Raw genomic sequence first — 13,286 nt, 5'->3', positions numbered from 1 at the left:
GTAAACAAGACGTCGGCAATATGCAACTAATTGTCAGTGATGAATCAATAACAAAAGTTAACCATTTTAAATACCTAGGATGTTGGATAAACGAGCCACTAAATCCGGATGAAGAAATTAAAACTCGTATAGAAATTGCGAGAGGAGCATTTATGAAACTTAGATCTATTCTGAGCAACTCTCAGCTGAATTTACAACTAAGAATCAAGTTCCTAAAATGTTATGTGTATCCTGTATTACTATATGGATGTGAAACCTGGATCATGAAGGTTAACATGATGAACAAATTAGAAGCCTTTGAGATGTGGTCGTATCGTAGAATGCTCAGAATATCTTGGGTGGTTCAACGCATTTCAAACAGAGAAGTCTTAAACAGAGTAGGTCAAGGCGAAGGTAACTTAATGAAGATGATAAAAAAGAGAAAACTTGAATATCTGGGGCATATAATGAGAGGTAGCAGATACAGGATGCTGCAGTTAATACTCAATGGAAAGATGGACGGAAAAAGAGGAATTGGTCGAAAGAAATATTCATGGCTCCGAAACCTTCGTCAATGGACTGGCTTATCAGCAGACCAATTGTTACATGACGCACAAGATCGAGAACGATATCGGCAAATTGTTATGGAAGCTACCCACGCCTAAAAATTTGGGCACGGTACTTAAAGAAGAAGACCCTCTTTTAGAATTTTATTCCTTCTTGCGCATTTCTCAATAACTATATATATATATATATATATATATATATATATATATATATCAAATAGATGAAATAGAGAATGTGGAAAAATCCCCTTACGAACAATTCACACATCCACCATTTCGGTGGATGTGTGAATTATTCTCACATTAAAAAATAAAAAACACCAATAACCTTGGATCTTTGGTTCACTGAGTGTGTTTCAAAGATCTACATCTTATGTTTTTAAATATATATATATATATATATATATATATATATATATATATATATATATATATATATATATATATATATATATATATATATATATTATATAGATTCGGGTTAGAACCTCCTGCGACGTTGTCCGATGCCCAATTGCCACCGCGCCTTATCATTACAATCCTCTTCTCTCAAACCTCGTTCGCTCATTAATCTTCTTATTCCTTCCATCTTCGTTTCCTCTGTTCCGGTGGTATCCATTTTGCTACTTTCTTTGGTAGTCTCTGTTCTGGCATTCTTTGAACATGCCCATACCATGTAAGCGGTTTTCTCTCTATGCAGTCAGTCAGTTTCTTTTAGATCATTGCTTCCTTCATTGTGTTGTTTTGAACCCTATCAAGTTTCGTTTTTCTAGCTGCTTTTCTTAATGCATCCATTTCTGTGGCTTCTATTTTCCTTATTTAATATTCATTAAGACGCCACGTTTCAGATCGGTACAGCAGTGTGCTTTTTATCATTGTGTCATGTATTCTCAATATTTTTTATTTTCCTATTTTAGTACTCCATAATATTCCATTCATAGGTTTAATTCATTTTCTAGCTTTATTGATTCTACTGTTTACCTATGTGTCATCCGTTCCTTCTTTGTTAAAATTTATTCCCAGGTATCCACAGACTTCACATCTTTTTATTGTTTTCCAGTTGCAGGTCAGTAGTTTTCTCTCCTACGCAGAGGTACAAGGTCTTTTCCATGTTCGTTATCAGACCCCATTTTTCAAATTCCTCATTCAATTTTCATTTCATGTAGGTACTCGAGATCCTCTTTTTCATTTGCACATATTACTTGATCATCGGCAAATTGGAGGCTATACAAACAAGTGTCATCGTCCACCTGTATGCCCATTACTGGTGGAGAGGTTTATCAATATAGATTTTAAAAAGTGTCGGTGATATGCAGCCTCCCCCCCCCCCCCCGTCGCCGGCCAATAGATGAATGAACAGCCTTTATGAGTCTAAATAATTTCGTCGATTCATTGTTGTTCATTTTTTGTGTTTGTATATTTTTGGTATCATTCTTAATATCTCGTTGTCCGTTTTTTTTCTCTTAGTACTTTTTATAGTTTCGGTGTTGGTACTAGAACAAGAAATGCTAAGTAGGTATACCTTTTTTTAATATTGTTTTGAAGCTATTTTCTTATGACACCTTAATGCAATTTTGTAACAATAAGCCAAAATGCAAATAAGTACATATAACCGTTTAAAATATACGAGGGGTGAAGGGTACTTTTAGCTAGCACCGTATATATTAGCTGCCTAAATTCATCAGACGTCCTATAATTTTTTAATATTCAAAGCTTAAATGTAGTTAATATAAATAACAAATAAATTAAATTATTTATTACAATGAATAAATACAAGTTTTATGGTATTGTTAAATAACAAATTACTTACCACATATCTAAATGCTTGGTTATTTTCCCAGTAATGATGAATAGCAGAAGAATTAATTTTGACGATTTGTAAATTTCGAAAGAGATGAAAAAGCAAATAAAATACATGTAACCCAAAAGTGTACAGCATAAATTTTAAAATAATTTTATTATTTTAATAATATTAAACTTTTAAAGCATATCTGTAAAATTAAAATAGTTATTGGATTAAAGTACACCAATAAGAAAATCTGGCCCAAAACAGGTATGCATTCGATGGTAAAACGATCTTCTAATTTGTATTAAATAATTTAATTCTAACAAAAAAATAATGAAATAAAAACGCTGCTGGAATTATGGGATTTCTAACAGTTGACAGTTTAAAAATCAGTTCTTACCAATTAATCACCCTCTCCAATAAATTGTTGCAGTATAGATGAAATACATATACTATCAAATAAAGATAGGTAGGTATAGTTGAAAAAATGAAAACACTAGGCTACACTCACAAATTGTTATTTTATCAATTTGTAAAGAGAACCACACTAACTTTTCGTTGATATGTAGACAGGATAGTTAAAGTTGAGCAGTCGAAGTATTGCGAAAAATTCTTGTTAACTACTTTTAACTGTCATTTCTACATCTCAACGAAAGATAAGTGCGATTCTCTTTACAAATTGATATCAATTTATGAGTGAAGCCAAGTATTTTCAGATTTCCAACTATACCTACATATCTCTGTTTCACACTTTTTACTTTATTCCACTGCTCGTACTTTAATATTTAATTAACCATCTCTATTCTGCGATTACACATGGTCCTTCGAGCCGGATCACTAGGTGAAAATGACTATTAGATAATAAAATATTAAGTATAAAATAATAGAAAGAACATTAAAGTAAAATATGTAAGTAAGGTCATATTATCTTAGAAGGGGATATTAAAGACGAAATATGTTAAATAGTAAGAAATAATAAAGCAAAATATTTAAACATATACTTTTCCAAACACGTGTATGGGTAATGTAGTTTTCTTAAACACACTATACTGCCTGATAGGGTAAATAATTAACAAAAAAAGTAGGTAATGCTGTACACTTTTGCATTATGCATTTTATACTACTAAACTATGTATTTGAAAAATGTCGATTGTCAGATAAATGTTTATACCTGCATATACGAAAGCTCCCATTCGACTTCTCTCGTTTGGAGGGATCCATTTTGCCAGGAGCGAGTGTGTGCATGGGACAATAGGGCCCTGACCAGAAAGGTACACATCAAATAAAATGCAGAGTACGAGAGTGAGGGGTTGAATATTTTTGTCAGTGAGCAAAAAAATAGTTTTTTTATATGTCATAATTTGCCACCTCTTGTCAGTTGCTGAGATGTCACATTTTAACCCATGGGGTAAAATCGATTTCTATCCCGCTTGCGGGCGTCAAAAATTCATAAACCCTTATCACAGTTATTGAGTTATAGAAAAAATAGTGTATTATATACGGGGCAAAACTCAGTTTTTATCGCTCTCGTCATTACATCACTTCACTACACGTCAGGACGTAACTTTCACGGATCGCGCTAAAATCTGCTATTTTTGCCCCTTATACGTATAATAAATAACTAGTCAAAAACCGAGATAACATAAAGTAACGATGTGATGCTCAATCAAATTCTATATACAGGGCGCGAAATATGTCATAAGAGATGCGAAAAAAATTAATTATACAAAAGTTGGGGCATATGCGGGACTATAATTTAAAAATATTTTCTAATATATAGGGCCACCCGTATTTATAGGGTGAAACAAACTTATCTTTTTTTTATGAAAAAAACAGTAACATTCTTACATTTTTAGATTTTCCTCGCTATAACGTTTTTTTTATTGAAGTATAAGGTTTTGCAATATTATACTAGGTAGTGTAAAAAATAATTACCTTTTTTTATTAATTTCCTAGCAACATTCACACACTGTAGAATTGTAGTGATTAGACATAAATAAAAAGAATGTGTGTGTACTATGTACGCACGTAAGAAGATATTCTTCTATTATATAATAGGTAATTTAAACGAAGTAAATATACTTAAAAGGTTATTTGTATTTTATTTAAAAATCAAACTAACTTTCTTATCTACCACTTTCAAAATTTTTTTATTAAAACAACCAAAAATAAAAAAAAATATGAATCGCCCGGGAATTGAACCCGCAACCTTCCAATCTCAGTGCTAACGCATTTCTAACTACTCCATCGAGGCACTAGAAATAAATATGTAAGTTTCGGATATAATTACACAACACGGCGACATATAGTGTAAAAATGTTATGCTTACATAATATTTTATTAATCCAAAAACACAAGAATTATAATAAATAATACATTTCCTAAAACCACTAATATATTCTTTTAATGACTTATTTGCACGGTTACAGATACATACATACCTATCTTGAAAGATTAGCAATGAACTACATACTGTCAGTGCGCAGGCGCGCGGTAAATGTACAATTTTACCCTCAATCGATTCGCCGCTAAAGAAGAATATCTTCAAAAAAATTATTTTTGTTTAAATGATTTTTAATATCGTTAAAAATTATTAATGTTGAGCGAAATATTTAATTTGTTGGTCGAAACTCGTAATGAGTATTTTCTGAGTCTTATTAAATATATTAAATAGAACACCCTGTATTTTAGTATTATAGTGAAATGCTATTATATGGTACTTTCTCAGCATTTTCTTCTTCAGCTAATTTAAGGTATTTTATTCCTTAAGCATTTCCTATACCAAATTGCTTTAGTTTGTTAGTTATTCGTACTTATTCGTGAAATTTTATTAGGTTGGCCGTGAATATATTCAATCCAAACGAATTTTTTGAAAAAAAAATATATAATAATCTAGACTGATCTTCAATTTTTAATATGGGATGAGATATTGAAATAAATATCCAAGTATATAGTTAAGATTGTTGGTGTATAAAATTCTAACAAAAACAAACAATATTCGACTTATTTAGTTGCCTAGGACTTTAACACTGAACTTGCTTATAAATTTGCCATTAGACTATTTTTATACTTCCAGTTACTTTTTTACCATTACTTAAATGAGTTTTTGTAAGAAGAAACCGATTAATATGGTTTTTGTGCCAGGAGGGTGTATCAAAAAAATATGCTACATGAAGATATCGTTAGTAATTCTCTGATAGATGACAACCAAAAAGAGAAACTTTCAAAATTTACTAGAACAGTTTAAGTGGACAGACACGTAGATTAGGAACCATTTTACTAATATGCGAATTCTCAGTGACACGAATGATTACATTTAATTAATTTTCTTCGTTTACAATAGTTTTTATTCGATCAAATTTCTAGTAATCTAGGTGTCCGGTCCGTTGAAACCGTTGCAGTAAATTTTGAAAAGGTTCTCCTCTTGGTTGTGCTCTATCAGGGAATTGCTGATGATAAATTCTCATTGTAGTACCACATTTTTGTTATAGGTACTCTCTTAGCACAAAAACCATTTTAATCAGCTCCTCATTAGAAAAATTCGTATTGGTTTAGTAACAAAGCAACTGGAACTAAAAAGTAGTATAATTTCAAATGTTTAAGCAAGTTAACTACTAGGTAACAACTAGGTAAAATATGGTGTTTTTTATCCATATTTTACACACCAACAATCTTAACTACGTAGGTATTTGATATCTCATCCAATATTAATAAATTAAAGATCAGAATAGAATATTATCTATTTTTTTTTTCGACAAATCATTTTTAATTGAATACTTTCACGGAAAACCTAACAAATTTTACTTAATTGTTATTGCAATGAATATTTGGCTTAAAAAATTACGAATAACTCACCAATTAAAGCACATAAGTATAGGGAACGCTTATCATTAACGTTATCATTAATTATCATTATCATAACGCATTTCATTACAATACTAAAATACATCCATTTAAGAAAACTCTAAACATATTCATTATGAGTTTCGGCCAACTCTGCATACTAAAATTATTAAAAATTACGCTATATTAATCATTTTTAACGTTTTTTTTTTATGTCAAATCATTACATTTTTACAGGGTATAAATATGGCCACTAAATGTTATATTTCGCGAAAGAAAATATCGAGGAGAATCCAAAAGTGTATAAATATACAGGGTGTTCCATTAAAAAAGATAAATTTGTTTCACCCTATCAATACTTAAAATAATTTTAACCATTAACTAGACAGATCCGGTATTTCTTACCGGTAGGCATACCCAAAATGCAGATTTCGTGGTAACCTCACCACTTACAAGTTCATGTGTCTCTGTACCTCTCGGGCAGTTTGTATAACAGTGCTAGTCAAAGCAGGTAGTGTGTATTGTCAATATTTTTGAAGTTATACTTCTTTACGCGCATATGAGGGTGAATTTTAATACGATTAAAACCTTTGATCCCGGCGCAGTCGCATTAGAACTTTGTTCTGATTGGATGTTCAAATGACATGACAAAAATTATCCAATATGGCAGCTGTATCACAGCTGTGGGACTGTGGTTTGGTTATGTATGGTGTATGGTTGTTGCGTTTTAAAATTTGTAGGAAGAGAAACAACAAACACAAAGTTAGTTAATGTTTATACTGCCTTTTTAAATAGTTTTCATATTATATTTTTGGACTTATTAACATAGAAGAGATGATTGTTGCATGTCAATGTGAAAGCCCATCAAACTGTGACTAGTATGAGTGCCACAGAATTACTGATAAAAAAACCTATTAGCTCGAAGGCGTAGAGAACTGTGGATAACAACAATCAACCGGGACGATCTACGATCTCGCTTATTCAAATCTAAAGAATCTTACACTGGTAAGTGTTTTAAAAATAGTAGATCAAATTTTGTTATGATATTGTCAAATTGTGAAACGTCAAAATATTTATATTTCATTTATTAACATTAATATTAATAATAAAACTTGCGCAATTTGAAAAATGTGGTTTAAAAGGTTTTTTATTATAATTTTATGTCTTTGGATTTGTCTTCCTTGGGCGTAAAATAATACAGCATCTATTTTTATATTTCACTTGTCACCGTGATGTGTAAATATGTATATCTGACACGTTAATAGTATGTGCCTTGATGGTCTTGTTGGTAGAGCATTGGACCAGAGATTGAGAATTCGCGAGGTTACGGGTTCAATTCCTGGACGATTCATACTTTTTTCGTTTTTTTTAAATATTTGGCATTGTTAAGTTTTGGTTAAATTTTGGTAATTATTGTTAATTTTTTGTATTGTAACTGTTAAATAGGTATATTTATTTCGTTGAAATTATATTGTAGAAGTATAACTTCTTACGTGCGTACAAAGTACACACACATTCTTTTTTTCTTTTGTAGCACACATCAAAAATCTTAATCGGTAAAAATTACTGGAGGTCTGTTTTAAGTAAGTATTTTTATATGGGTACCTACTACACTCACCGGCACAAAATTCCGCCACCCAAAATTTTTGATTAAGTTTGATAATCTATAACTTTATTATTTGTTCTCCGATTTTAAAGATTCTTGCATCAGTTTGTAGGTACATGTATTGATGTCGTTTTCTATTATTCTGGTAACAAAAAAATTGTGCTTAGATGGCATTATACGGGGGTGAATGGAAGCGTTGTATTTTCTCTTAAATTTAAAAAATTCTGTGGAAAAATTTGAAGGGCTGATTTTGTTTGTTACTGCTTTTGTATTATCCTGGAAGTATCACTAAGGTCTTGTTTTTTTAATTATCCAAATATCTCTTTTCTTGTAAGAGCTGTAAATAAAAACACTGCTTTAAAGGTTTTTTAATTAAAAATATCAAACTCACTAAAATTAACAAAACAAAACAAAATTAACAACAAAACCAAACAATTCAATAGCGGTTATGTCCACTTCTTGCAGCAACGACTGCTAGCAATCTGTTTGGCATCGAATAGAGATGTGTTATTCTTGCCTCGGGAATAGCCCGATATTCCTCTACCAGGGCCTTAAATTTACCAAATTTTCTGGAGGCCTAGGATGACGGCGAATAGCTTTTTTTAATTCAACCCATAAATACTCAATAGGATTGAGATCTGGGCTGCATGCGGGCCATTCTAATCTAGTCAATCCAGCCTCTATTTTATGAGTCAATCAGTGTTTTTATTTACAAAAAATGGTACAGCTCTTACAAGAAAAGAGATATTCAGATATTTCAAAAAACAAAATTTTAGTGATGCCTCCGGGATAATATGACAGGACTATGAAACAAAACCAGCCCTTCCGTTTTCCATAGAATATTTTAAAATCAGGAGGAAATAAAACACTTCCTTTCACCCACGTATAATGCAATGCAAGCAAAATTTTTGTGTTACAGGAATAATACCAAACGATATCAATACATCTACCTACAAACTGGTGCAAGAATCTTGAAAATCAGAGTACGACAGCGATTCTCAACCTGTGGGGCGCGCCCCCCTAGGGGGGCGCGCTTTTAGTAATGGGGGGCGTGAGCACATAAAAAATACACCAACATCATTAACTAATTTACTAAAATCAAAGCAAAACAAAATTCTGACAAAATAAAAAATAAAATACACATGAACTTGAATAGGAGTTACAATCATAAAGAGCACTCAATACTAAAAAGTAAGATTTTACTGTTTTTTGTCAAAATTATTGAACGAGGGGGGCGCGGTGAAAATAATTATGGAAGATTGGGTCGCAAAGGGTAAAAGGTTGAGAAACGCTGGAGTACTAATAATAAAGTTATAAATTATCAAACTTAATCAAAAATTTTGGGTGGCGGAATTTTGTGCCGGTGAGTGTATATGCCAAAGATGGACCTTGACCAAGACAAACATGGATAAAATAATAAAGACACAAAGAGCCATGGAGAGAGCAATGTTAGGAGTAAAATTGACAGACAAAAAGCAAAACAACTGGGTCAGAAATAGAACAAAAATCAAAGAGGCAGGCCAACATATAACCAGCCTAAAATGGAGCTTGGCAGGTCATAACGCTAGACAAACGGACAATAGGTGGAATAGCACGATACAACAATGGAGACCATGGACAGGAAAGAAAGCAAGAGGACGACCCCAGATGAGATGGGGAGACGACATTAAAAAGATAGGAGGAACGCACTGGAAACAGAAAGCACTAAACAGAAGCGAATGGAGGAAACTGGGGGAAGCCTATGTTCAGAATTGGACGAATTAAAGGGCAAAAGAAGAGTGTATATTTGTAAATGTGAAATATTTATAGTATTTTTTTGTGTTTTTAGGGAAAGAGTAAAGAAATGGACTGTGGAAGTCGAAGTCATCCTGGACCTTTAATGAAGGTTAAATTTAAAGATAAAAATTTTGAGGAAACTTTGAATTGCCATTTAATATTGTAACAATTTTACCCCTTGCAGATTTTTTCTCATGGATGTATAAATTTTCGTAAGTGCTATTTTATGTTTCTGTTGTGATTCTATGTTACGTTTATTTGTTAAAAAAAATCTAAATTTTTGTTAATACACTCACCGGCAGAGAAAACGGGCACCCCAAAAAATGGGTCATTTTTAATGTCTTGTATTTCCTAAACCTGATGTCCGATTTAAGTAATTTTTTTAATATGTTATAGCCTTATTCTTTATCAATATCGCTGTAATAATATTGTTGCTAGACAGGTACATTGTCATTGCATACAGGGTGTACGAATCAAACTGTGTTTTTTTCTCAAACTTTGGAACACCCTGTGGAATGTTCTAGCTTTTATAAAATACTGAAATTAAAACCCAACTATAGCCACAGATTTTCTTAACATTCTGTTTTTTTACTCATTCGCTTTTGTTGGATAATAAAAAAGTTAAGCACTTTAACAACTACCCCTGTTTTTCGTCAATACAGGGAGTTTTTCAATAAGTACGGCAAGCTTTAAGGGGTAATTCTGCATGATAAAATAATGAGAGTTTGTTTTATAAACTTATGCCCGCAAATACTTCGTTTCTGAGATAGGGGGTGTTGAAATTGTTCTTACAAACTGACGATTTATTTATTGCTCTAAAACGGTTTGCGATATGAAAATGACATTTGGTAGAATTTAAGAGCTAGTTATTGCGCATTTTTTGACATACAATTAAGAATTTTATATTCACCATTGGCGTGCATACGGGATATATCTAAAATATTTATACCCGTATGCACGCCAATGGTGAATATAAAATTCTTAATTGTACGCCAAAAAATGCGCAATAACTACCTCTTAAAATCTACCAAATTTCATTTGCATATCACAAACTGTTTTAGAGAAATAAATAAATCGCCAGTTTGTAAGAAAAATTTCAACACCCCCTATCTCGGAAACGAAGCATTTGCGGGCATACGTTTATAAAGCAAACTGTCATTATTTTATCATGCAGAATTACCCCTTAAAGTTTGCCGTACTTATTTAAAAACACCCTGTATTAACGAAAAACAGGGGTAGTTGTTAAAGTGCTTAACTTTTTTATTATCCAACATAAGCGAATGAATCAAAAAACAGAATGTTAAGACAACCTGAGGCTATAGTTTGGTTATAATTTCAGTATTTTATAAAAGCTAGAACATTCCACAGGGTGTTCCAAAATTTGAGAAAAAAACACAGTTTGATTCGTACACCCTGTATACAATGACAATGTACCTGTCTAGCAACAATATTATTACAGCGATATTGATAAAGAATAAGGCTATCACGTATTAAAAAAATTACTTAAATCGGACATCAGGTTTAGGAAATACAAGACATTAAAAATGACCCATTTTTTGGGGTGCCCGTTTTCTCTGCCGGTGAGTGTAGCATTTATGGCCGTTTATTTCAACAGACCAAAAATGTTAGCAAAATTATCCTTTAATAGATTATGCTTTAAAAATCTTGTATTATTTTATTAAAATCAATTTTTCCAATTTTCCTCAATCAATTTCATCAGTTTTCCCATATCTAGAGACTCCAGAAAAACACACTATGCATATTTATTTTTGTTTTTTATTATTAGCTTTATATTTTGACTCTATTTTATAATGACCGGTATACAATATCGGGGATCTGTTGTTAGCTGGTAATATTGAAATGTCTGTAGTTAAGGGTTAACGCATCATCCTATCTATGCCTCAACTTTTTCCTAATATTCCTTTTGCGTATCTCTTACGACACACCAGAAATTGGACTTCCTCCCATTAATGCCGCACCCTGTATATAATACCAATCAAAAATAATATTTTCTTATAAATACATGATAAACATGTTGTGACGTGTAACAAGTTATGACAAAAATATTTTCCCCACTCTGTACTTCTTCAGAATGCGTACTCACCTCCCCCAAGCCCTGAATAAATCTAACCCCGATCAGCCACCAAATGCCCATCTTGGCCGATATTGGTACGAGGAGTCCGAACAACGAGTTGATCAACATTCCAATGCCTAAGAAGTAAATGTTTCCATAACGTTTGGCTAATATTCCGAAAGGAATTTGGGTAAGAACGTAGCCATAGAAAAATGAGCTGAGGATATAGCCTTGAACGTCAGTTGGCCAGAGGTATTCGCCTTCGGCTTCATGCTTAGCCTGAAAGATAAATTAGAATATATTATGTATTACAATTTTTTTTTTATGTAATTATGTTTATTTACAATCTACATCATTAAAAGAGTATTAAGTAAATTTGTTCCATGTTTTTGGGCATGAAGAAGAGACTTCCAATGATGTCTCATCTTATTCTATTTATGTTAAAGTTTTAAAATAGGTCCTGGGGCTAGGTTCTATCTAGTCTCCTTGTGACAGGACCATTATGGAATAATTCCCTTACTAACTCATTGTCATGGTGAATGATACGCTCGCTTTGTGATTCCGAGGCTCGATGGATTTCTTCTCTGATGAAAGGTATATTTAAGTCTTCGTGAAGTGTTTGATTAGTTACATACCATGGTGCATCCACTATTGATCTTAGAACCTTAGACTGAAATCTTTGGATGATATTCAGTGATGTTGACTTTGCACAGCCCCAGAGGTGTAGTCCGTAGTACCAAATAGGTTTGAGTATTGCTTTGTACAGAAGAATTTTGTTTTGGATGTTGAGTTTTGATCTGCGTCCAAGGAGCCAATACATTTGCCGAAATTTTAAGTCTAGTTGTCTTCTTTTAGTCTGTATATGTTTTTTCCAAGTAAGACGTTGGTCAAGGTGGAGGCCAAGGTATTTAGCGTCTGTTACTGTTGGTATTCGTACATTTTCCATTCTTACAGGTGGGCATGTGTTGTGGCGGTTTGTAAACGTGATTTGAGATTATTTTGTTTTATTTACTTTTGTTCGCCATTTTGTGTACCATTCACTGAGTATGTCCAGATGGCGTTGCAGGTCTTGTGAGGCTTGTATGTGATCTTCATTTACCGCTAGTATTGCTACGTCATCAGCAAATGAAGCGATCGTAGTATTATGAGACTCTGGTATATCGGCTGTGTAGAGTGAGAAAAGCAGCGGCCCGAGAACACTACCTTGCGGAGCTCCGGAGTTAATAGGACAGAGGCTGGATTGTTGGTCTTTGAATTTTACTGAGAAATATCTATTTGATAAGTAGGATTTGATTAGGAGGAAATAGTTACTAGATAGTGCTAATTTTACTTTGTAATGCAGACCTCTGTGCCAAACTTTGTCAAACGCTTGTGAGATATCTAGGAATACAAAATCTAGAATTACAAATTTTTAAGCTAAAAATTTGTGCGTGTGTATTACAACTCTTGTTTTTTTTTAGATTGATGTCATTTTGAAGCCATTGTTCTTTTATATCGACTTAATCTAGTGATGTAAATTATTTTTATATGTAGTTTTTATTGACTCTTCGTTGTTACAGGCCAATATGTATATATGAAGCCAGTAAGCAAAGCAAATATAAAGTGGGCAGGTTACTTGCTATAAGTTACTTGCTTTTGTAAACGTTTACTTGAGTC

General features: G+C 32.5%; 1 protein-coding gene across 5 annotated transcripts in view; it reads right to left on the bottom strand.

Moving 5' to 3' along the window:
* The window catches only part of LOC114331072 (putative inorganic phosphate cotransporter), a 387,747-nt gene that overhangs the window by 37,746 nt on the left and 336,715 nt on the right, over positions 1 to 13,286 (bottom strand). For all 5 annotated transcript variants that reach the window (XM_028280548.2, XM_028280546.2, XM_028280545.2 and 2 more), the window contains exons 3-4: positions 11,661 to 11,909; positions 3,503 to 3,590 (exon numbers count right to left, since the gene is read on the bottom strand). In XM_028280548.2, coding sequence (XP_028136349.2) covers positions 3,503 to 3,590; positions 11,661 to 11,909 — 337 coding nt within the window. The remainder of the gene's footprint in view (positions 1 to 3,502; positions 3,591 to 11,660; positions 11,910 to 13,286) is intronic.

Source organism: Diabrotica virgifera, chromosome 9, assembly GCF_917563875.1.
Source record: "Diabrotica virgifera virgifera chromosome 9, PGI_DIABVI_V3a".
Classification (NCBI taxonomy): domain Eukaryota; kingdom Metazoa; phylum Arthropoda; class Insecta; order Coleoptera; family Chrysomelidae; genus Diabrotica; species Diabrotica virgifera.
Note: the sequence above shows the minus strand (reverse complement) of the source record. Positions and strands in the feature narration are given on the sequence as shown.